The 24,769-nt window shown below is 31.9% G+C and overlaps 1 protein-coding gene across 1 annotated transcript in view; it reads left to right on the forward strand.

Annotated features, from left to right (window-relative positions):
• The first annotated feature begins 1,815 nt into the window (after window positions 1-1,815).
• LOC140448876 (otoferlin-like) overlaps window positions 1,816-24,769 on the forward strand; it is a 576,219-nt gene continuing 553,265 nt past the window's right edge. Inside the window, exons 1-2 of the mRNA XM_072542001.1 lie at window positions 1,816-1,897; window positions 3,523-3,584. Of these exons, the coding sequence (XP_072398102.1) occupies window positions 1,816-1,897; window positions 3,523-3,584 (144 nt within the window). The remainder of the gene's footprint in view (window positions 1,898-3,522; window positions 3,585-24,769) is intronic.

The raw sequence follows: 24,769 nt of genomic DNA on the forward strand, positions 1-24,769 counted from the left end.
TTAATTCATATACTCTTATTGCACTTTAATATTCTTTATAACCTTTATACACTGTGTGTCAGCCAAATGGAATTAGCTAATAAATAAATGAGGGACTATTCGAAAAAACGGTCGAATACGTCGATTAGTATTTATAGTTGCGCATTTTTGAAGTTATACTTCTATACGCACGGTCGGTATTGGAAATTTGCATGAGAGTGAATCTGTGAAACCATTACATATGTAAGATAATGAGTAAGAGAGAGACAGAAGATATATTTTCTCTCTCTTCCTCTCTCGAGAATAAAAATGTTCCTTTTGTATATATTTAATATTATATATATATATATATATATATATATATATATATATATATATATATATATATATATATATATATATATATATATATATATATAATATTATATATAATATAATATGTATTAATATTATTATTTATGTGATATGTTTTGTATTATTTAAAATTAAACGTTTATAATTATTTTAGTCTTTTGTATTTCAAAATAATCACTGTTTTACCGAGAACTGTCAATTTTGAAATCTGTTGGTGTTATGTCTAATTGGCAAATCCTTTACGTGTTTGGTCCATACGCTGGTGGTTGTGAGTTCGAATCCCAATCATGAATTTCCTTTTTTATTTTTGAAATATTTAAAAACCTCACGTTAATCTTATTAAATATATGTAATATACGCAAAAAACATAAATTTTAAAATAAAATGAAAATTTACAACATAATCCGAGTTGTTGGTTTTTTATTTTTATCTTCGTAAAGTAAGTTTATGTATATTGGCAGTTTTAAATACTTATGAATATTACATTTTAATTTATATTGTATTATTATATTGAATTATGTTGCAGTGTATTTATTGTGTTGTAATTTTTATATTAATAACAAAATAAACAATGAATTTTACTGCAGAGTATGTGTACAATTTTTTTTGCATTTAACTCCTTTTATACATATATAAAAATAAAAATTTATATTTTCATTATAATATTGATACAATCCTTCATTTACTATATTCCTCTTACAGGTCAAATGTTTATATACAGCAAACCATGCACCATATACCTATATAACTAATTATTTTTCTCTTTCTGCTCTCTCTTACCTATAGCATTACATATGTAATGATTGTGCAGATTGACTCCTATATAAATTTTTAACGGCGAACGCGTGTATAGAAGTATAACTTTAACCGGCAGTCCCACTCGACTGCCACACCCGTTTTTTTTTCCATTAAAACTTTTTATAAGGCGTGTATCAGATAACGGTGGCCAATACCAACTTGCTTATTTTTAGTAAAACACCCTGTATATTAATTAATTTTTAGATTACTCAGATCATGTTAGACATTTTGTTAATACAATGTCCTGTACCTATTTTTGACTGCTTTGGAAATATTAAGTCAAATTCAAAAATTCACATTTAGAAAAGAAAATTATCCGAATTTGTCGCAAGTCGCTACAACATATTCAAAAACTTCTAAATAATACAAATTTAAAATGTCAATGTAGAAGATGTTCAAAATGCTCCGCACGAACGTCTTGGCAACACCCTAACCGTGAATAAAAATTCTTCTAACGTTACTCAACATCTCAGATGTAATCGATCTAATCGCAAGCGTTACTCGTCTTCGTAAGTCGAAGACGAATAACGCTAATAAGGGTTTAGTTTTTTATACAAGACTTTTTACATATTCCCATAAGAAAAAGTCTAATGGGGTCAAATAGGGGGATCGTAATGGTTATTTCATCGATCCTAGCCTCCCTATCCACGGATTTGGAAATATTTGGTTAGGGTACTACCTGACATGGATTTGGTAGTGGTGCTCCATCTTGTTGAAACCATATCATATTCGCTAGAACTTGTGGATTTCCTGGATCAGGATACAAGTTAGCCAATCAGGATACAAGTTAGCCAACATTGGCACTACATATTTTTAGAGCAATTTTGCCGATTAGCATTACTGTGAAGAGTAAAAGAGCACTGAGCATCAGAAAATAAAACATGTTCTAATTGGATCACATTGGTGTCTAACATTGCCATCATTTTTTCACAAAAATACGTTCTCCTGTCAAAATCATTTTCCATGAGCTCTTGAGTGAGTATAATTTTATAGATATGCATTTTGTTTTCTTGTAATCTTCGAATAACCGATGAAAAGCTTATATCGAGTACTGATGCTTCTTTTCGAACAGATGTATGTGGGTGTTCCTCAAACATAACAGCCAATTTGGTATCCTCACTTATTACATTAGCAGCTTCTTTTTTACCTTCCTAACATGGCACAGCTCGTGGAATTGCTTCTCTATTTTACTAATTGTTGCTTGAGATATGTGCGGCAAAATCATCTATATAATTGTAATCTTGTGCATTTCTGTTAAATGGACCATTTTTCTGGCTTGCGGTTAATGAAATTCAAATGACTATAGCAGTGACAGCTACTTCTGTCATGAAACAATAAAACATATCAATAAAAAGAAATGCTTAAATAGTTTTTGCTTACTTAATCCTTACCAAGACCTAAATGGGCAAGAAGTATTAAGACAGTGTAAAAGCAGAAGTATTAAAACAGTCAACGATAGGTATAGGATATTGTATTAAAAAAATGTCTAAAATGATCTGAAGAATCTAAAAATAAATAATATACACTATACAGGGTGTTCTATTTATAATAGTCAAGTCAAGTCAAGTCAAATTTATTGATCACATGCGACATTATACAAAGTACATGTATGAGACAAGTCAAAGTTACAGACATACATCTTAAAAGTATATAAATTAATAAACACGATAAAACATACTTAAAAGTTATTTTTAGAATATTGCTCTAGCTCACAAATGTATTGATGTACACACCTCCGAAAGTTTGGCTGATGTAAATTCATTCGTATATCTATTGGTAATTTGTTAAAGACTTGATAACTTATGGCTGCATAATGTGTGCTACCTTCCAACAAAACAGAACGATGTTGTGGAAGCATAAAGTCTCCGAATCTTGTTGAATAAACATGGTTAAATTGAAATTTATTAAATTCATAAATTTTGCTATGTAAATACATTATACACGAAAATATATACAGACCAGGAATTGTAAGAATATTGTTTTGTCTAAAGATGCCTCTACAAGAATCTCTAAATTTCATTTTATACATTATCCTAATAGCTCTTTTCTGAAGTACGAATATCTGCTCTAATTCAGAGGTACAACCCCAGACTTCAATCTCATATTCGGCTATTGAGTAAAAATGGGCAAAGTATACTGTTTTTAATATTGATGTATGAAAGCAAGCATGAATAATAAGCAAGTTGGTATTGGTCAACTGTTATCTGATACACCCCGTATAAAAAGTTTTTATGAAAAAAATGCGCAACTATAAATACTAATCGACGTGTTCGACCGTTTTTTCGAATACTCCCTCATTTATTTATTAGCTAATTTACTCCATTTGACTAACACACAGTGTATTTTTGCTGTAGGTTTACTAAAAATCTGAATTTAAATTTTGTGTTTCAGGAGTCACACATCTTACAAAGATTCTGGAAGATGACGGATGCGAAGCTGTTGCTGTTGAACAGGTAAACTAGAAATATCTTATTTTATGACAATGATTAAAGCAACTTTATAGTTATTGAATTTCAATATCGATAACTATTGTTTTATAAAATTTCATAGAATATATAGCATAGAAAAAAATAGAACTGTCAATTCGAAAACTATCTTCAATCCTGACTTCCCGGAGGGAGTGTAGTGGTCATCGTGATGTCATGTATTGTACGTCTCCAAAAATCTCTATCTCTGGTCTTTTTACTCATGCATAGGTCTTTTGATAACGCTGTAATTTTGTCGATCCATTCTGTTGGGGTAACACTGAAGCTATTTTGTGGCATCTTAATGCAATTACTATTTTTATTGGAAATAAGCTACAAGTTTAAAATAAGTTTACTTTTGACGTTTTGTTTTTCATTTCGAAAAACTTTCTCAAAAGACAAACATTAAAATATAAAATAGAAAATACAAAAATGTTTTGTGTTTTGAGAACCATTTACGAAGTAAAAAATAAACGTATTGTAATCTTAAATTGTGGCTTATTCCCAATAAAAATAGTAATTTTTTTGGATGTCTTCCTGGTGATCTTCGGCCTTCTACCTTTCCTTGGATAATAAGTCTTTTCATGAGTCAGCCAGAAGCAAAATGTTTATTGAATCCGCCAATGCGCTCCAAGCAGCTGAACTGGTTTCGCCCTCTATAGGTTATTATATCATCACTATAAGATTTAAAATATTAAAACCTGCAGTAATACAATCCAAAATTTGCAATTAATCGTAAATATGATCCTTATAATATTTATTTATATATAAATAACGTTCATCATCATCATCTTGGTGCTACAGCCCTTAGAGGGCCTCAACCTTCTCAAGCTTTCTACGCCATTCTATTCTGTCCCTCGCTTGCATTTTCCAATTGCCGACTTCGATCTTCTCGGCATATTGTGTTACCCCGTCCATCCACCTTAGCTTTGGTCTACCCCGTCTTCTCATTCCTACGGGTTGCGCTGTTAGAATCTTTTTTATCATGTTTGACTCAGGGGCCCGGGCTACATGTCCTGCCCACTGCAGGCGGTTTCTCTTAATTATAGTGGTAATATCTTTACCACCAAACGTATGCTTGTAGATATTCTGCAGTTCAAAGTTATATCTACGCCTCCATACTCCGTTCTCACAGACCGCTCCGAATATCTTGCGTAGCACCTTTCTTTCAAAAATGGATAGAGCGGATTCATCTGTTTTCGTTAGCGTCCATGCCTCTGATCCATATGTGAGAGCGGGGACTATCAGTGTTCTATACAGCCTTATACGAGTTTTTTGAGACAGACGTTTGTTAGCTAAGTACTTTGATAGACCATGATAACACCCGTTTGCAATTATTATTCGCCTTTTTATTTCCTCAGATGTGTTATTATTGGGGTTAACCGATGTCCCTAGATATATGAACTCTTTGACTGCTTCGAAGTTTTGGTCATTGATGATTAAATTTGTGTCAACATTTCCAGCTCTTGTGTTTGTGTTAGTCGCCATGAATTTGGTTTTATTTTGATTTATCTGTAACCCCATTCGTTCTGCTGCTGCTACTAGCTCGGTTAGGATTTCCGCAGTTCTCGCCCTAGTTCTTGTTATAATGTCCACGTCGTCTGCATATGCTAGAATTTGGACTGATCTATTAAATATTGTTCCCCTGCTATCTAAATTAGCGTCTCTTTTTCTCTAACTTTTTCTAAGGCGACATTAAAAAGTTGACACGCCAGCGCATCTCCCTGCCTTAACCCCCTATGTTTTTGAAATGGGGTTGACGAGTCGTTTTGAATTTTAACTGCTGATAGCATCTTCGCCATTGTCACTTTTATCAAACATATGAGTTTTTTTGGAATTCCCAACTCATTCATAGCGTTGTAAAGACTTGGTCTTAAGACACTGTCATATGCCGCTTTAAAATCGACAAAAATATGATACATATCTATGTTAAACTCTTGCGCTTTTTCGAGGATCTGTCGTAGTGTAAAGATCTGGTTAATGGTTGAACGTCCACGCCTGAATCCCGCCTGATATTCTCCTAGAAACATTTCAGTATAAGGCTTTAATCTCTCGTGCAAAATATTATAAATAACGTTATCGTAGTGTTTATGTATTACAAATATATTTATTGACAGTTTAAAATTAAATATTATGTAATTGATGGATTCGACCGTTACTTGATGGAAATTCATTTTATGTAACAATATAACACTGAAAACATTGTTTTCAAAACTTCCACAAAATTTATTTTAAACTCTTATCACTACAGCTGTTTCGGCTAATTGCCTTTCTCAAGTGATCTATTTTTGGCATGCGTTTAGACTTATGAAATAGACTATAGTCTCTTACGAAATAGATTGAGAAGGGGAGAACTGTTTATCTCAAGTTGGTCATTCAGAATTATGTCTGTGTTTTTTAATTTGTTAATTTCATAGATTCTAATAGAGATATCTTAATGCTTTCATTTTGAATGTGAATAGTTTAAAATTGGTTATTAAAACAATGATTATTATCAAGAAAGTGAAGTGCATACGTAGAATCTATTTTTCTATTAGTGAAAGCCCTTTTATGGCATTCAGCTTTTTATGGCTAAGAAGTCAAAAGAAAAAGAACTTACACAGTGGTGATTACAAACTTACATGTGGCGATTGCCCAATAACTTACATCGGTCAAACGGGTAAAACCGTTTTAGCAAACGTATAGTTAAAGACAAAAGTGCTTTCAACAATGGAAAAACAGATTCTATCTCACGACTTCAATCTTAGTTACAATCTACAATAATCCGATTGCGATGACACTTATATTAATTGGTTAATTTGTTCCCTGTATTCCTGAGCAAATAAACATCTTCAAAAAACACCTTCACTTTCCAATACCATTTAACATTTATTATTCACAAGCTTAATATCACTGATGATATAATTTTTTTCACATCTTTAGAAGGGGCTTTAGATAAACTAGATTTATTGTATCGACCTCCTCAAGATGCATTTTGTTAACCGCCATACCAATTTCCTCTTTCTTTTACTAATGTCTATTTTGGCTTTCTTTCTTTTTCTTAATCGTCCTATAACACCACCAGATTTAAACTATATCACTTTTTTAAATTTAAAATATCTCTCTTATATAGTAAGGTGGTGGGGGTTCAAATGAGGTAGTGATGCGGATCGTAAGGTGTTGCTTCCAGCTAGCACCTCTAGACTCTCCTACCTAATTCGTATCCTTACCTCCAAGAAGTATGATCATGGTCACACGGTTGAACCCTTGTAACCGTAGCAGTCCTATCGAAGATTGAGTAACCAACCTCAAAGGAAAGTAGGGTCGGGGCTAACGAGGAAGGGAGCTTACTGGTTAACGGTTTCTGGCAGATGAGCTGGTAAGTAGAATGGCACTTTTTTTCCTAATATTGACAAAGCGCTCATAAAAGCGGATGAACCATGATTCGTCAACGGCATAAAAATGCAGAAGACAAGCAGAAACCACTTCATTAAAGATTCCTAGGAATATCTCAAGAAAAATTACTAATAGGCGGTCAAAAATGGCTCCAAGTGCCTGGGGTCTCTTAAATGTGAGAAGGGCGTGAAGAATCTCGGGGCAAAAAAACAAAATAAATAGAAATCGTATTACAACATGGAATGTAACAACATTATATAAAACTGAAAAACTCGCAACAGTATCACTAGAAATGAGCAGATTTAAAATATAGGTTCTTGGCATTAGCGAAGTAAAATAGCCCAGTACTCGACAATTGTTTATCATGATTAAAAAAACACTACAACTGTGTTTCTCTAACTTTTATCCTATATCCTATAACAATATCAAGCACCAACAATAATGACATATATTGATTCTATTTATGTTTACATTATCTAACGAAAAACACCAAAAACATGAAGTCAACATAAAAATGGATGACTTTGACGCCAACGTCAATACAAGGAAAGTAAAAAATATTATGAGGAATTATAGTCTAGGAATAAAAAATGAAAGAGGAGATCGATTAGTACAATATTTTCAAGAGAAAGAACTAGTCATCACAAACATCTGTTTTCAATTACCACCAATAAGACTTTATACATGGAGTGCACACCAGGAGACAACGAAAATAATCTGATAAGAAACCAACTCGATTACATTCTTATTAACAAAAGATTTAGAAAAGGGATTAAAAGCATGAAAACATATCCTATTGCTGATGTAAGACTCCGACCATAATTTACTTTTTGCCAACGTAAATATATAACTAAGAAAACAACAGAAAAAAGTAAAATTAAGACTTGATTTGGCAAAGCTGAAGGTTGAAAAATGTCAACAACAAATAAATGAATTAATTGTACCAGCGTTCACAGAAGCTTCAAAAAAAGATATTAGCAGTGCCTGGAATGGAATGAAGGCGGCAGTACTTAACGCTGGTGAAACGTTTTTTGGTTGAAAAGAACCAACCAAAAAAATTACACTAGATATTTTAAAGCTCATTTAAGAAAAACAAAAATACAGAAATAAAAATAAAGAAAAATACAATCAAATGAAGAAACTAGTAGAAACGCAGATAGGGGGAGCTAAAGAACGCTAGATGGATAAAAATTGCAAAGATATAGAAGAATTTAATATGAAACCCAATACATTTAACCTACGTGAGAAATTGAAAAAAAATACGGGTAATACACGGAAGAGGATACCACAAGTTATAAGAAACTCCAATGGAGACCTCCAATGTTAAGACAAAGAAAAACAACAAACTTAGGAGAAACACATCAAGGATTTATTTACAGATAATAGGGAAGAAATAAATAAAATTTTAGCAACTAATGAAAATATTTAAATTCTAATATCAGAGGTGAAACAGGCAATTAAAAACTCAAAAAGTGGTAAAGCGTCAGGTCCTGATAAAATTCCAGTAGTAGTATTAAAAATCCTGAATGATACAAATAAAAAGTGACTAACTAAATTATTTAATACAATATACCTGAGCCCTTAACGGGCTCTGGTGGTATAACAATCTTAAAAATCAAAGAAAGAAGTCAAATGAAAAACTGAAAATTTTGTCAAAAGATCAGATGAGTGGGGCGATTATCGCATAGCTGTAAGCAAAGATAACACAGAACTGAGAAGCTAAAAAGTGAATCATGTAAAAAGGATTGCGCAAATAGAGAACAGACTGCAGAAATGTCAAATCTCCATAAAGTTATCTCCAAGAATCATCAGATAATTAAATCCTGGCTCCATAACGAGTCAGGCGAATATATTCCGAATGGTGAACACTCTGAAAGAACTTTTTGGAGTGCACTTTTCCGAGTTTAAAACTAAAGACTCTAAAAAAATATTCGATAAGCACATTAGCAATGGTGTTTTGGTTGAAAGTCCTGCACATTAGGGACAGTATACATATAAAGCAGGATCTTCTAAAAAAAGTAAACTTATGCTGGGTGCATTTATCAATATAGAAGTAGCATTTGACAACACTTTATATGAAGCAATCACAAGAACGATTTGTATAAAAGGAATAGACAAAAAAAACTGTAGATGGATAGACTACACGCTAATGGGCCGTGTGATATACGCAAAGTTACTGGCGTTTGCAGTATCAGCAGAGCCCATGGTAAATATAATGGCACTGTCAAGGATATGAGGCAACAGGATCTGACTCTAGTTACGGAATGAAATTTAAATGTCGGGCTGTAGGACTTAACAAAACGCCAGAATTCCAAAATCATAAAATTTACGGAAAGAGGGATTTGGTGTCATTGAATCCACTATGCGTATATAATACAAATTTAAATTAAATGAGTGAAGTACAGTATTTTGGGGCAATATTAGACTCGAGACATACTTGGAATCAGCCAATAGAACTAATAACTAGGAGAGCGGTCACTACGTTAATGGTAGCCAGTCATAATCATTAAAAAATTTGGGGCTTAAAATCGGATATGTTATATTGGATTTATAACATGGTGGCAAAACTAACAAATACATATGCATCAGTGACCGCGAAATGTATAGTAATCAAGTGACATCCTCCAAGAATTCAAGCTAGCAAATTTAGACTTCTTAGAAGAGTTAAAGGCATGAATCTGAAAAGTCTAATTTAGTGGTTACTGGTTCTTCCTTCCTCTGTATTAGTGAAGAGTCTGAGTCAGTGGTCGCTGACTCCCTCCTCTCTTGGTTTCTTTTTTATTGTGTCATGTATAATTAATTCCCACGAGTAGCGAGGGAATGGGTGGTCCACTCCTGCAGAGCCCCGCAAATAGGAGTAAGGCTATATGCAATGGAGTTTCGCCCTGTTCCCCAAGGGTACCATTCGTGATACTGTTACCTTAGTATCTTACATGCCCTCGCCACGGTAACTTAATGCTTAGTAGTAGGGTTGAACCGTGTCTTGGCCCAGAGTTCCACCCCCCAGCCTTTTGGCTGAAGGGTGGGAGCTTCCTTAAGCCTCCTTACCAACAAGGTCGTACACCTACCATATTAGGTCGTCTTATATAAAGGAAAACCAAAACGAACCCAAAAAAATGAAAAAAAAAAATATTAAGAAACGAAAATAAAAAATAAGAAACAAGAATCAGAGATTAAAATAGATATTAAGCCAGACTATAACAAAGAAAACGCTGTAACATTGAAAGACACAGTATCAATAATGGAAAAAGAAAACTAGTTGAGGAAAATCATAGTGCTCATAATGATGACTCTAATGACTGGATTTTGGTTTAATTTTCGGGAAAAGAGAACATAAAGCATTACGTCGGACATATTTTAGAAAAATAGTCGCAGAATCTAAAGTTCTTTAAGGTTTTTGAGAAAACCGGGCTTTTTAAAATAGAAATATATGTTTCAGTATACTCCAGTAGATGATATTACAACATGTATGACAGGTGATATAATGCTTTTATTAAGAAGCCAGCTATTGCAAAACGCGGGGAAATTACAATATCGACAGTATAAAATACTTATTACTAACCAGTTTTGGTTTAAAACTGTCAAAATTTAGTTTTTTTTTACTTTTGTAACAATCAAATATTTCTAAGTTACTAAACATAAGTTTATCTTTTAGTTAAATATATTTTCCTTTTAATAAAGACGTTCAAAAAAGAAAAAGTTTTACTTTCAATTACGTTTGAGTGGGTACCTGGGTACCTCCCAAGTAAATCAAGATAATAAATCCGAAAAAAGCGTTTTAAAGAATATAGAGGAATAAAACATAGTTTTTCGATATTATTTATAACTGTTGCCAGTAGCATTTTAAACACCTGAAGAGACATATTAAGCAAGAGCATACTCGACATCTTAAAAGAAGTTGAATATTTACTGTTAAAAAAAATACATACCTAATCATAAGGCTTAAAAGAGTCAAATAAAAATAATAACAGTATCATATTTATTAATACATTTATTTATTTTTTTATTATAATATTATTCATTATGTATTTATTGTATCAAGTTTTAATTAAAAAAGAGTTATTTTGTTGGTTTTTATAAAGCTGAGAATTTAGGGAAGAAAGAATTTAAACTTAACTGAATTGAGATTTTCGGATTTATTTTGACCTAAAAAAAAGTAATCTCTCGTTACTGGCTGTCTTTCCGCAGATATCTTTTGAAACGTTTTCCTAATTTAAAGTAGACGCCAAGCCAGATAAATCGACGGACAAAATGACTAAACGTGAGCAACCATATTTTTATTTTCGTTACTTTTTCATTTTAGCTGCTAATGAAATTTCCCATGTCGCATCAGTGTCCGCTTGATCCTATAGGTCGTCGGAAAGACAAACAGACGTGAACAAGCTTTAAACGAGAATGTTTCTTATAAATTTGATAACATATGGTGGAGATGTCTTTGGATTTAAAAATCAAAGCATTCAGAAAAAAATACAATATTTATTGGGTTAATTTATTCGCAATTTTTTTAAAAAGAAAACAAAATAATAATTTAATTTATTTTATATGACATATAAAGAAGCTTGCGCTCACAACTAATACCAATTTTATTTAACGTAAAAGAAAATTGATTGACGATTTGCTTTATTTAGGGTACAATAATTTATGAATCAAAAATAATTTGTTTTAAATAAATATTTTAATCAATAATATAGGCCCTTACTTTCACTGCTAAGGTAATAATCATTATACATTAGCACTGCTAGCTTGATAGTCCCATTACTTTTTTACTATTTCTGTCCATTCATTCGTCTTGTCACGTCTTCTTGTACTTATATTACCTTGATTTTTGTCTTCTTTGTATTTTTTTTCCTGCCAATTTATTGGTTAGGATCATTCTCGTTATTATTAATGGTCAGACTAATCGAACAAGAATGATATCAACCACAGATGACCTGATTCAAAACGAATACCAAAATGAGCTAAGCACAAGACGAAGATTAATAGAAACACTGAAACAAATGGATAAAAGCGCACTGGTCAACAAAGTAAAAACAGCCGTAACAACAATGGTTGTTACGTAAAACAAATATATGCTCAAACACGAAAAAAGTCAAAACAACTAATGTTCTACCTAAGTTAATAAGGACAAATGAGGACGAAGGTTTGGATCCTTTTACGAAAAGTAAGAAAGTTTTTAGATCTCCCATTAAAAAGGGATGTGAAAACAAGAATTAAAAGAAATGATGATGGACCTAATGCACGAAGTATAAGCAATAAGAAAAGACCAGAAATTAAACATTTTGGAAAACAATATTGAGAAAATGGATAAGCAAATCAGAAAACAGAATGGAATGAAAATTAATAACTTTCAAAAAATCAAGGTCATGAACGGAAAGCCACCAATAGCAGTAGTGAAAATGATCATTCTCAAGGATAAACAACTTATGAAAAATAAAAATAAATTAAGAGGAACGCAGTATTTTATAAAGAGTGATCTAACACAATCTAAGCCAAAATACAGAAGGAGTTGAGAGATTTAGCAAAACAGGAAAGGGAAAAAGAAAGTGACGCAAAGGTCAGATACCATAATCTATCCGTAAATAACGAATGGTGGAAATAGAACCCGGCTATCTAAAAGCTAAAAAAAAGGACAAAAAACTAATAACTAAAAAGTACAACGACAAGAAAAATCTAATGACGAAAAAGGCACGAAATGGGATTTTGATGGGACAATAGAATGTTTGAGGAACATTTCAAACAGGCAGTTCTCCAAAAAATCTGAAGTAGCTATCCATTGCAGCTATTCAAGAAACCAAACAAAAGAGAATTTTCTGCACAGAGATTAAGAACTACATATTCTTAACGAGTGGAGACAATAATTAAAGACTATTTGGAGTAGAGTTTTTTGTTAAGAAAATTGCAGAACTAGTGGTGCACTTTGTGCCAATAACAAGGAAATTATATCAGCTAAAAATAAGGAAAAAAAAACAAAATTTATAAATATACATGCCCCAACAGAAGATAAGGATGACGATATTAAAGACTACTTTTATGAACAACTCGAAAAACTGTTGCACGAAATACCATCGTATGAGTATAGAGGCTATACATTGCAGCTATCTAAATAACCAAACAAAAGGGAATTTCCTGCACAGAGATTAAGAACTACATATTCTTTAAGAGTGAAGACAATTAAAGACTATTTGAGGTGGGACTTTTGTTTAAAAGAATAATGCACAACTAGTGGTGAACTTTGATCCAATACCAAGCAGATTATGTCAGCTAAGAATGAGAAAAACAACATTTATAAATGTACATGCCCCAACACAAGATAAAGATAAGGATATTAAAAGACTACTTTTATGAACAACTCGAAAAACTGTTGTACGAAATACCATCGTATAATATGAAAATATTTGTAGGATATTTTAAGACAAAAGTTAACAGAGAGTAGCACAAAGCATAGACAGTAAGTGGGAACGACTCAGGAAATCGATTCAATAAACAGCCGAGTTAGCATTACGAAAATCCTCCCACAGAAGACAAAAAGATTGGTATAATAATGATTGTTAAAGAGCGATTGAGACGTGGAATAGAACCAGGATCGATGTAATTACTATTTAAATGGGAATAAGCCACAATTAAAGGTTAAAGTACGTTTATTGACGTTTCAATTTCCACTTTGGAAATCGTTCTCAAAATATAAACATTAGTAAATTAAACAAATTTTGTTTTTTTGTTACTTGGTGAAAAATTCTTCTAATAATTTAATTTTATCTGACTCATTTATATTGACAATTCAGACATACATTATACATTTTAAAGTAGACGATTTTAAAATAATATTGCCAATATTGTTGAGTTGCGCTCCTGGGACGACTTTAATTTATCAATGGCATAAGGAAGAATATGCTAAAAAGAGAAGGGAGGCAAAGAAAGTATGCGGAACAAAGAAAAGGTTGTACCTGGAAAAAAAATTAAACAATATTGAAGAAGACTTTGTAAATAACAAAGTCAGGAAATTGTATCAAGAAATAAAAAAGGAACGAAGTCAATATAAAACCCCACCGAAATATTATAAAGATGAGGACTTACATTTAGTAGAAGGTATAGACGAAAAACTGGGCAGATGGGTCACATATTTTAAAACTGTACTTAACACCGATTAAGAACAATATCTTCAAATATAGGAGCCACTAAAAGGACCAATAAATCGAAATAACAATCATAAAATACCGTCAAAAGGAGAAATAATAGACATAACAAAGAGTTTAAAAAACTAATAAAGCACCCAATGAAAAGGAAATCGAAAAAAGAATGACGAAATGTAGTAAAGGTGCTGGAACTCTAAATAAGATTAAATAAAATATCCAGATGAGCAAAAATAAGAATATATGCAACGGTTATCCGACCAACGGTGCTTTATGCTAGCGAGACTGAATCGTAAACAAAACCATAGAACTGAAGATAGATAGATGGGAGCTAAATATACTTCTATATAGAAGAATATATGCAGGTATAAAAGATGATCATATCTTAAGAAGAAGAACAAATAATGAAATATTGCATATGGACAAAAAAAATTTCATACATTGCGAAAATTTAAAGACTAAGGTGGTTCGGTCACGTAGATAGAGTGCAGGAAGCAAGAGTCCCCAAAGCATGAATAAATACTGAAGCTGGTAGAAAAAGGAAAAGATGACTACCACGAAGAAAATGGATGGAATCGGTAAAAGAAGACTTTGGATTATTAGAAGGACAAAACTGGAGAAACCTAGCACGAGATAGAAAGAAATGGAGGAAAGCCATGGAAGCCTTGTGCCTCTAGGGCCTGTCTGAGCTGAAGTATATACACAGACACAAATATATATAGGTATATATATATATATATATATATATATATATATATATATATATATATATATATATATATATATATATATATATATATATATATATATATATATATATATATATATATATATATATATATTAGAAGTGATTATTTCGACCAAAAAATAATTTATAAATAAGTTAAAATTAGCGGGTATAGTGGTCTATAGTAAAAATCTTTCTTTTTTCTAAATTACTCAATATTTCGCTATTTATTTAAAAGCTTCCTCAGGAGTAAACTAAAAACAATTTGAACATTACATTTTGGCACAGTCTGATAACTACAAAAGTAGATTATTTCTTGAAATGTATTACATTAATAAAAATAAAAACACTTTAAATTATAAAACGGACACTGGACAGTTAAGTAACATATATTGTAACATATTGAACAAAATTTATAAATATTAAAAATAGCCAACATTCATTTTAATAACAACTAACCTTAATAATTCATCAAATAAATATTATTTTTCTAACTTTTCTTTTATTGTTATTTTTATTTTTACATTTGAAATCATTTTAATTTTTTATCGTATAGCTGTAACGAACGTGCTTAAGACAATTTAATCTTGACATTCAATATTTCAAATACTTCAATGTCAGTTTTTATTTGCAAAATCTTTTAAATTCTGTAAGTGTTTTAAAATGTATTTGTACGCCATTTTTTGTAATGTTCAAATTGTTTTTAGTTTACTCCTGAGGAAGCTTTTAAATAAATAGCGAAATATTGAGTAATTTAGACAAAAGAAAGATTTTTACTATATACCACTATACCCGATAATTTTAACTTATTTATATATATATATATATATATATATATATATATATATATATATATATATATATATATATATATATATATATTATTGTGATATTTAAAGTCTTGGTGCGCCAAGCAATAATTAGCTAATTAATTTTTTTGATTAATTAAAATTATTTAAATGATATGATTATGACTCTATCACAATTTTTAATTCTTTTATCTCAGGGTTAAATTCGTGCTTCAATATCTATGCTATTACATGTGAAAGGTAAGGTCTAGAGAATACCGGAATAATAAAAAACACATATGATCTAACACTATATATTGAAATAAAAATAATGAAATAATTCACACTCAAAAGTTTTCAATAAACAAATCTCATATAAGGATTCTCAAAATTTTGTTCTCCGTACGTGAACAATCAAAATTAATGGTACAAACAATATTAATTGAAAACTCAAAATCCCAAACTATTCTAACTCTCCTAATCAAAATATTTATATCCTTTCTAAATTACGTGTAAAAATTGTGTTATCAATAAAAGAAAAAAAAACTGCAGAAAACAAAAATATCTCTCTCTGATGATGAGTGGTCCAGATCCTTGTTCCTTGTAGACTGTATTATCTCCTCTCAACCGCTCCCTATGTAATCAGCAATCTTACAACAGATTGTTGCAAGTATATCGTCCTTAATGATCTCCTTCAAAAGCAACAATCATTCAAATTATGATAGCCTTTCTCCTCTCGATAAACTGAATCTCTCGTTGGCCCGAGTGAAAAATGACTCTTGGAATATCTTCTCTTTACGATAAACTGAATCTCTCGTTGGCCTGAACAGTGACTCTTGGAATATAAGTAGGAAAATATGACTTACAATATTTTTCTGCTTCAGCTTCTGTCAGATACACTAACTCCACAAAAACTCACTAACATTCAACACTACTGCTTGCTACTTCTTGCGAACCACCAGAGAACAATCCCTGTTCCTCTTACAGACTTGGAAAATCAACTGATTATCTCTTTTCTCTCTCCTCAATCTCGCTAAACTTTTTCCTACATACTTATCCCACCTTTTTCAATCTCCGCCAATCAAAACTCGTCGCAATTCCCCCATTTTTTCATTTCGATAACAAACAAATTTTTACCTATAATTATAAATTTCCTAAAACTTATTTACAAATAATATTTTTCTATAATTCTTAAAAACTAACAAAAACCTCTTTCTATAATCCCTTCTATTGTCTTTAATCACTGCATTAATGTTTTTTGAAAAACCCCGTTCAATTCTTTGGCTTTCACTTAAACTTATGCGGGTCACTCAAGTATACCAAAGAAATGATTTATGTATAGCTTACATTTTGTTTAGTACAGGAAATCCAAGAATTTAATAACTTTCCTTCTTCGAAATGTTTGTTGTTTATTATCCTACTTATCTGAAATATTTTAATGTTTTTGAACTTTGAAATATTTTAATCAACCCAATATTTTTCTCGATTTTACATATCATAACAAATCCCCGCCATTTGATCTGCCGAAAACTCTTTGTTAAATTTTAAAATGACAAAAGTTTTCCAGGATCAAATTATTTCACTATGTTATTAAAATCTATTCATGATATTGATAGATGTCGTGAATGTTAAAAATACCCCGTATATTTCCTGTCTCTATGTGCGCTAATTCATAACTATTTACCCCATTTTCCGTATTGACCCTATATGGACCTTCAAATATCGGCATCAATTTAGCACAAATACCATTTTGTAAATTCGACACCCTCAGTGCCTTTACTAAGACTTTATCTCCTTTCTGGAATTTGATCGGCCTTCTTCTTCGGGTTCTCTCTTGTCTTTGGAGATATTTCTCTCCACTTCGTCTCAATCTTCTTTGAACCAACTCGATCACTTCTTCGTATTGTCTGGTGGCGGTGTCTTCCCACGGTCTTGTAGGCATTGTTCCTTTCATTATATATAAAGGCGTCTCTTTGGTAACCGTATTTGGAGCACAATTCAAATAGGTCTCGATCTCAAACACTTTTCTGTCCCAATGTCGATGATGTTCTTCCGCGGCAATTCGTAGAAATTTTGTGACTTCTTGTATAAAACGCTCCGATGGGTTGCTCTGTGGATGACGGATGCTTATAAATTTTGTATCGATGCCTCTCTCTCTTAATTCCCTTTTGAAACGTTCGTTCCTAAAATATGTCGCATTGTCCAATAAAATATTGTCTGGTCTTCCCACCGTTTCTATAAAATTGTCTATCTTCCTAAGTATTTCAATTCCTTTTGTGGTTCTGCATGCGTACAATTTAACATATTTTGAGAAAAGATCCACCATAACTAATATGTGTTTATTCCTTTGAGTTGTTGGTATCAAATCGCTCAACATATCAATAGCAACAATATCCAGTTTCTTCCGAGCTACGACGTTTTTTGTGATGTTTTCATTTTTAAAGTTCCTACTTTTACACTTTTGGCATGTCACACAATTTCGAGTCACCTCTTTGGCTATTGTATAGTCCTGTCGACAAATGTAGTTCTCCCTGAACATAAGCCACACCTTTCTACTTCCAATATGTCCGTTGTCACAATGTAACTTTAAAAAAACTTCTTTTGCCATTTGCTCCGTGATTACATAGAGTTCTTTACCATCGACCCTCTTAAAATATAGGTTATTTTCTTGTTCAGCCCTTTGCTTTTCTCTTTCATTCAATTCTTCCTGATTTTCCCTGATTTTGGCCAAAGAAAATAAGCCTGCTTCTTCTCTCATTATGTTCATGCCTACGTGGAGAGTTTTGTGATCCTCTTTGCGGAATTGTTCATCTCTCGTCAACGCATCAGCCAAAATATTGTCCGTTCCTTTGATATATTTAAATTCAAAATCATATTCTTGGAGTAAAAGAATGCCCCTATGAATTCTATTATTTACCAACCTATTTTTCATTATGTGTACCAACGCTGCATGGTCCGTTTCAATGGTGAATCTTGCCCCAAGTAGGTAAAAACGTAATTTGTTTACACAAAATAACACACTGGCAAACTCTAATTCAGTAACGCTGTATTTTCTCTCATACGTTTTGGTTACACGGGAAACAAAACATATTGGCACCTCTATATCGTCTTGTATCTGTGATAACACCCCTGCAAATTTTTTTATGGAAGCATCGGTCCTGAGAATGAAAGGTTGCTCATATCTTGGGTGGTGCACTCTTACAGCTGTGGAAAACGCTCCTTTTAAATTTTTGAAAGCGATTTCTTGTTCAGTTCCCCATTTCCATCTGACATTTTTCTTAAGTAATGCTATTAGCGGTATTTCTTTTGTACTGAGGTCTGGTATCAGCTTTTTGAAATAGTTTACCATTCCTAAAAATCCCCGCAAAGTTTTTAAATTGGTTGGCCTAGGGTAGTTGTTTATGACTTCAATTCTATCTTCTGCAAGACTAATCCCTTTTGTGTCTAATTTGAATCCTAAATACAATACCTCGTTTTGGAAAAACTGACACTTTTGAATATTTAATTTTAATCCGGCTTGATCAAGTTCTTCGAGAACAGTATGAATATGTCGTAGATGGCTTGTTATATCCGGTGAGAAAATTAATAAATCATCTATGTAATATACAACAAATTCTCCATGCCTATTTAAAATTGTGTGTAATGCGCGAACCAAAGCAGCGCATGCACTTTGTAGTCCAAATGGTACTACCCTAAATCGGTACACCACTCCGTCGATAGAAAAAGCGGTATAATTTCGACACTTTTCTGCCAAAGGTATTAACCAAAAACTGTGTTTCAAATCGATTTTGGAGAAAATGTGTGATCCTGTGATTCGTCCAAAAATGGCTTCTATGTTCAAAGGCGCTTCGTATTGCGCGATTGTGTGCGAATTAATGTTTCTTGCATCTAAACATAATCGCAAATCACCATTTGATTTTTTTACGCATACTATCGGGTTGATATATGGAGAGTCACATCTTTCGATCACCTTGTCTTTGATCATATTTTCAATTTCCTGTCCGACGCTTTGCCTGTATTTATACGGGATTGGATATGTTTTCGATTTAAAATTTTCTAAGTTTGTAACTTTAAAAGAATGTTCATAATTTTTAGCCACTCGGCTTTCTTCATTAATGAGATCTCCATAATTTTCTAAAATCTTCTCTATTTCCTTCTCCATGTTTTCTCCACATATTATTTTTCTTTCATCCTCAGTTTGTTCACATGTGTTCACTGTCCGTATTACTTCTTCACAAAATTCTGGATTCTCGTCCATAATTGCCATTTCTTCTCTGTCCTCTTCCGTTATTTCTTCTTCTATTTTTTCTTTATCTTTAACTTCTATCTGGTATTCCGAGCACCATGTTTCGGCTCCTTCCATTTTTCTGCTTATAACTTCCTTTTTTTCCTGCTTTCTTTTCGAACTCTTCTTCTTTTTTTTTATTCTCTTTTCCTCTTCGGATTGATTTTTTTCTTGAGCTTTCGATTTATCCTCTACCGTCATATTGATTTCTTTATGTTTTTCTTGTCCATTTATCCTTTCAGAAAATTTTCTCCTATCTGTTTCCTTTTCTTCTTCTATGTTGTCTGGTTCTGCTCTGATTTCCAGTTGATTTTCCGAAAAATTGATGGTGATATGTTTTTCACTCAATTCATCAATTCCCGCTATCATATCATGATTTAGATCTTCGATCACCACACATTGCATAATATAGAATTGGTCTCCCACTCTGATCCGTACTCCTAAACCTTCGTTTACTGTCGTCAATTTTTTATTATTTGCACCCACTAAAGCAACCCTCGGAATCTTATACACAAATCTGTCCATATTTAATTCTTTTACTAGTTTTTTATTGATTAACGAAATTTCCGATTCAGAATCAATCAGAATTTTAATCGCTTTATGTTTTATAAATGCATCTAAAAAAATTAGACTGGAATTAGAATTTTGTTTTTCGTTTCCCGCCAACTGTATAAACTCTCTCGGGTGACAAAATATACCGGAGAGTTTTTTACTTTTGTTTAGTGGATGCCTTATTGAAAATCCTGTCTGGATTCATTGAATACTTCTTCTTCCTCCTTTTCTATTGCCACATGATTCATCTCTCTTCTGTTTTGTCGTTGGAATCTCTGATTATTTCTATCGTCCCTTTGTTCGTTCGTATTCCTATTCGGAGGATTTTGTGCATCTCTATTCCTGTTGTGATTTTCATTTGTTCTATTTTGTGTATCATTCCGGTTATCGTAATTTTGTTGTCTATTGTAATTATTGTAATTTCTCGGCCTATATTCGTTTGTTGATCTGAGATGTCGGTTTCTCTGGTCATAATTTGATGAATACCTTCTTTCCGCTCCATTATATTGGTCATGTTGTCTTCTATTTCTCATTTCTTTTCTTTTCGCTTCTTTTAATTGAAGGAATTGGCACAAACTATCAATATCTTGATAGTTTCTCAAAATCACGTGATCTTCCAACGTTTCCTCAAAATGTCTGCTGATCATTTCTACCAGCTGTTCGGTAGAATATTTGTATTCTAGATATTTTGAATTGTTATATATCTGCAAAGCATATCTTTCTTCAGATATTCCCATTTTTTCGTGATATTTTCCATTCTGTAGCTCTTGGTTGATTTCTCTCTGTTTATTTTTCCCCCAGAAATAGTTGAGAAATTTATTTTCAAAATCTGTCCAATTTTCAAACTCATCTTCCTTGCTTTCATACCATAACGCTGCTCCTTCTTTCAAATGATTTCTAATTGTTTCTTTGCAATCGTCAAAATATCTAATATGTTGTAATTTGGTTTTCAAATTTTTAACAAACGGTACTGGGTGTGTTTTCCGAATATCCCCGCCAAATTGTATTTTCGACTCGCTTGTTCCATGGATGATAACTTCTTTTCTCTCTACCCCTCTTAGTTCAATTTCTGCCATTTGTTTTTCATTTTGCTTTAATCTTCTTTCTACTTCCTTCCTGTCTTCTTGTAGCGCATTTTCAAATTTTATTTCTAATCCCTCCAAATTATCTTTAATTCTCATTTCTTGTTCTTTCATATTATTTTTAATTTCATTAATCTCTTCTATTTGTTGTATCAGTTCTTTCTTTATCCCCTCAACACATCCTTTAATTTCCTGTTCATAGTTTTCCAGACGCTGCTCTATATTGCTCATTGTTTGTTTTGTTTCCAGTTGATTTTTATCCATTTTTTGTGACGATTCTTGTATTTGTTGTGTCTGTATTTGCATCATAGCTAATAATTTTTCTAACATCCCTGTTTCTTTTCTTTCCTCCATTATTGTAGCATTTCCTTCATTAATAATTGTTTCCTATTCTATCTTATCCTCTTTCCTTTCTTGCGTTTTGCTTTGACTCCTTGTGGTCGACATGTTCGTTTCTTTTCGTTACTGTTTTTGTCCCCACCAAATGTGAAATTTTACAACACTCTATATGTTTCAGAACACGACAATATTTCTCCCCAAATGTATTAAATTTTCACGACAAATATCAAATATGCAATCAGTAAAATTCAAATAATTCCAAATAAATATCAAATGTACGATTGGTAAAAAAAATAAAATCAAATAATTCAATAGCAGTAAATATCCACTAACTATGTGGATACTTTCAAATCCAAATTCCCTCAATGTTATATGTTTTTATCTCTGGATCACCTGTACTTATTCCAGATCTCTTTCCCTTCCTTCAAATGTAAAGCTGCGATATTTTCAAGCCCCACGTTTTGGAAGCCAGTTATTGTGATATTTAAAGTCTTGGTGCGCCAAGCAATAATTAGCTAATTAATTTTTTTGAATAATTAAAATTATTTAAATGATATGATTATGACTCTATCACAATTTTTAATTCTTTTATCTCAGGGTTAAATTCGTGCTTCAATATCTATGCTATTACATGTGAAAGGTAAGGTCTAGAGAATACCGGAATAATAAAAAACACATATGATCTAACACTATATATTGAAATAAAAATAATGAAATAATTCACACTCAAAAGTTTTCAATAAACAAATCTCATATAAGGATTCTCAAAATTTTGTTCTCCGTACGTGAACAATCAAAATTAATGGTACAAACAATATTAATTGAAAACTCAAAATCCCAAACTATTCTAACTCTCCTAATCAAAATATTTATATCCTTTCTAAATTACGTGTAAAAATTGTGTTATCAATAAAAGAAAAAAAAACTGCAGAAAACAAAAATATCTCTCTCTGATGATGAGTGGTCCAGATCCTTGTTCCTTGTAGACTGTATTATCTCCTCTCAACCGCTCCCTATGTAATCAGCAATCTTACAACAGATTGTTGCAAGTATATCGTCCTTAATGATCTCCTTCAAAAGCAACAATCATTCAAATTATGATAGCCTTTCTCCTCTCGATAAACTGAATCTCTCGTTGGCCCGAGTGAAAAATGACTCTTGGAATATCTTCTCTTTACGATAAACTGAATCTCTCGTTGGCCTGAACAGTGACTCTTGGAATATAAGTAGGAAAATATGACTTACAATATTTTTCTGCTTCAGCTTCTGTCAGATACACTAACTCCACAAAAACTCACTAACATTCAACACTACTGCTTGCTACTTCTTGCGAACCACCAGAGAACAATCCCTGTTCCTCTTACAGACTTGGAAAATCAACTGATTATCTCTTTTCTCTCTCCTCAATCTCGCTAAACTTTTTCCTACATACTTATCCCACCTTTTTCAATCTCCGCCAATCAAAACTCGTTGCAATTCCCCCATTTTTTCATTTCGATAACAAACAAATTTTTACCTATAATTATAAATTTCCTAAAACTTATTTACAAATAATATTTTTCTATAATTCTTAAAAACTAACAAAAACCTCTTTCTATAATCCCTTCTATTGTCTTTAATCACTGCATTAATGTTTTTTGAAAAACCCCGTTCAATTCTTTGGCTTTCACTTAAACTTATGCGGGTCACTCAAGTATACCAAAGAAATGATTTATGTATAGCTTACATTTTGTTTAGTACAGGAAATCCAAGAATTTAATAACTTTCCTTCTTCGAAATGTTTGTTGTTTATTATCCTACTTATCTGAAATATTTTAATGTTTTTGAACTTTGAAATATTTTAATCAACCCAATATTTTTCTCGATTTTACATATCATAACAATATATATATATATATATATATATATATATATATATATATATATATATATATATATATATATATATATATATATAAGTGCACTCGTAAGTGAATGGGATGTTTTCGGTCAATTTGGAGATAAAAAAGACAAGAGTAGTGCTACTTTATCTATTTAATGAAGACGTTTCGCCCACTGTTTAATGAGCATCATCAGTTCATCTAAAAGAGTGTTATTAGCGATACATCTAATATGAGAAACAATTAAGTAAATGATCTTACCTTTAAAAGATCTGTAGAGTTAAAATGGTATTAATCTGAAGAAACATCAAAAAGGCAAACATCAAAAATTAAACTAATAAATACATCAGCAAAAAAAAACACAGAAACACAGAACGCCGGAAAATTCCCAATTTACGTAATTTTATATTAATTTTTTTAATTTAACTTTTGACAACATTAATTGATTATAAAATCTATCAAAAAATGTACTTGTCAATTTAGAAATGTTATATTAACAACGGCACAGCTAGGGTTCTTGACTGTTATGACCACATCATGCAAAATGAAGTATTTGAAAGCTCGAATGTCAGAACTGACAATCAGCTGGTGAGATTAAAGGAAAAGTTTTGTAGATGCCAACATAAAGGTTATGATATAATAAAAGAAACTGAAGAAGAAACCAATAATTAAAAGTAGAATACGGAAGAATCAATTTTGTAGTATTAGTGCATGGTAAATTTGTCTTAAGTTGCAAAGTAAGTTTTGATAATGCTAAGACTGTCAGGAACTTGTTTTCTAAAATTAAAACACCACTTTCCTTTTTGGAACAAGTGAATGTAGTCTATCACATACCCTGTTCTGAATGTGATGCATGTTATATTGGTCAGACGGGCCGTTCCCTTAAAGGACGCCTTACTTCACATCGTAGTGACATTAAACTTTCTAAACATACCTGTGCCCTTGTACAACATGCAATCAACACCAAACATACTGTGAATTTTGATGATGTTAGAATTCTCTGTAGAGAACGTAA

This window comes from Diabrotica undecimpunctata, chromosome 8, assembly GCF_040954645.1.
Source record: "Diabrotica undecimpunctata isolate CICGRU chromosome 8, icDiaUnde3, whole genome shotgun sequence".
Classification (NCBI taxonomy): Eukaryota; Metazoa; Arthropoda; class Insecta; order Coleoptera; family Chrysomelidae; genus Diabrotica; species Diabrotica undecimpunctata.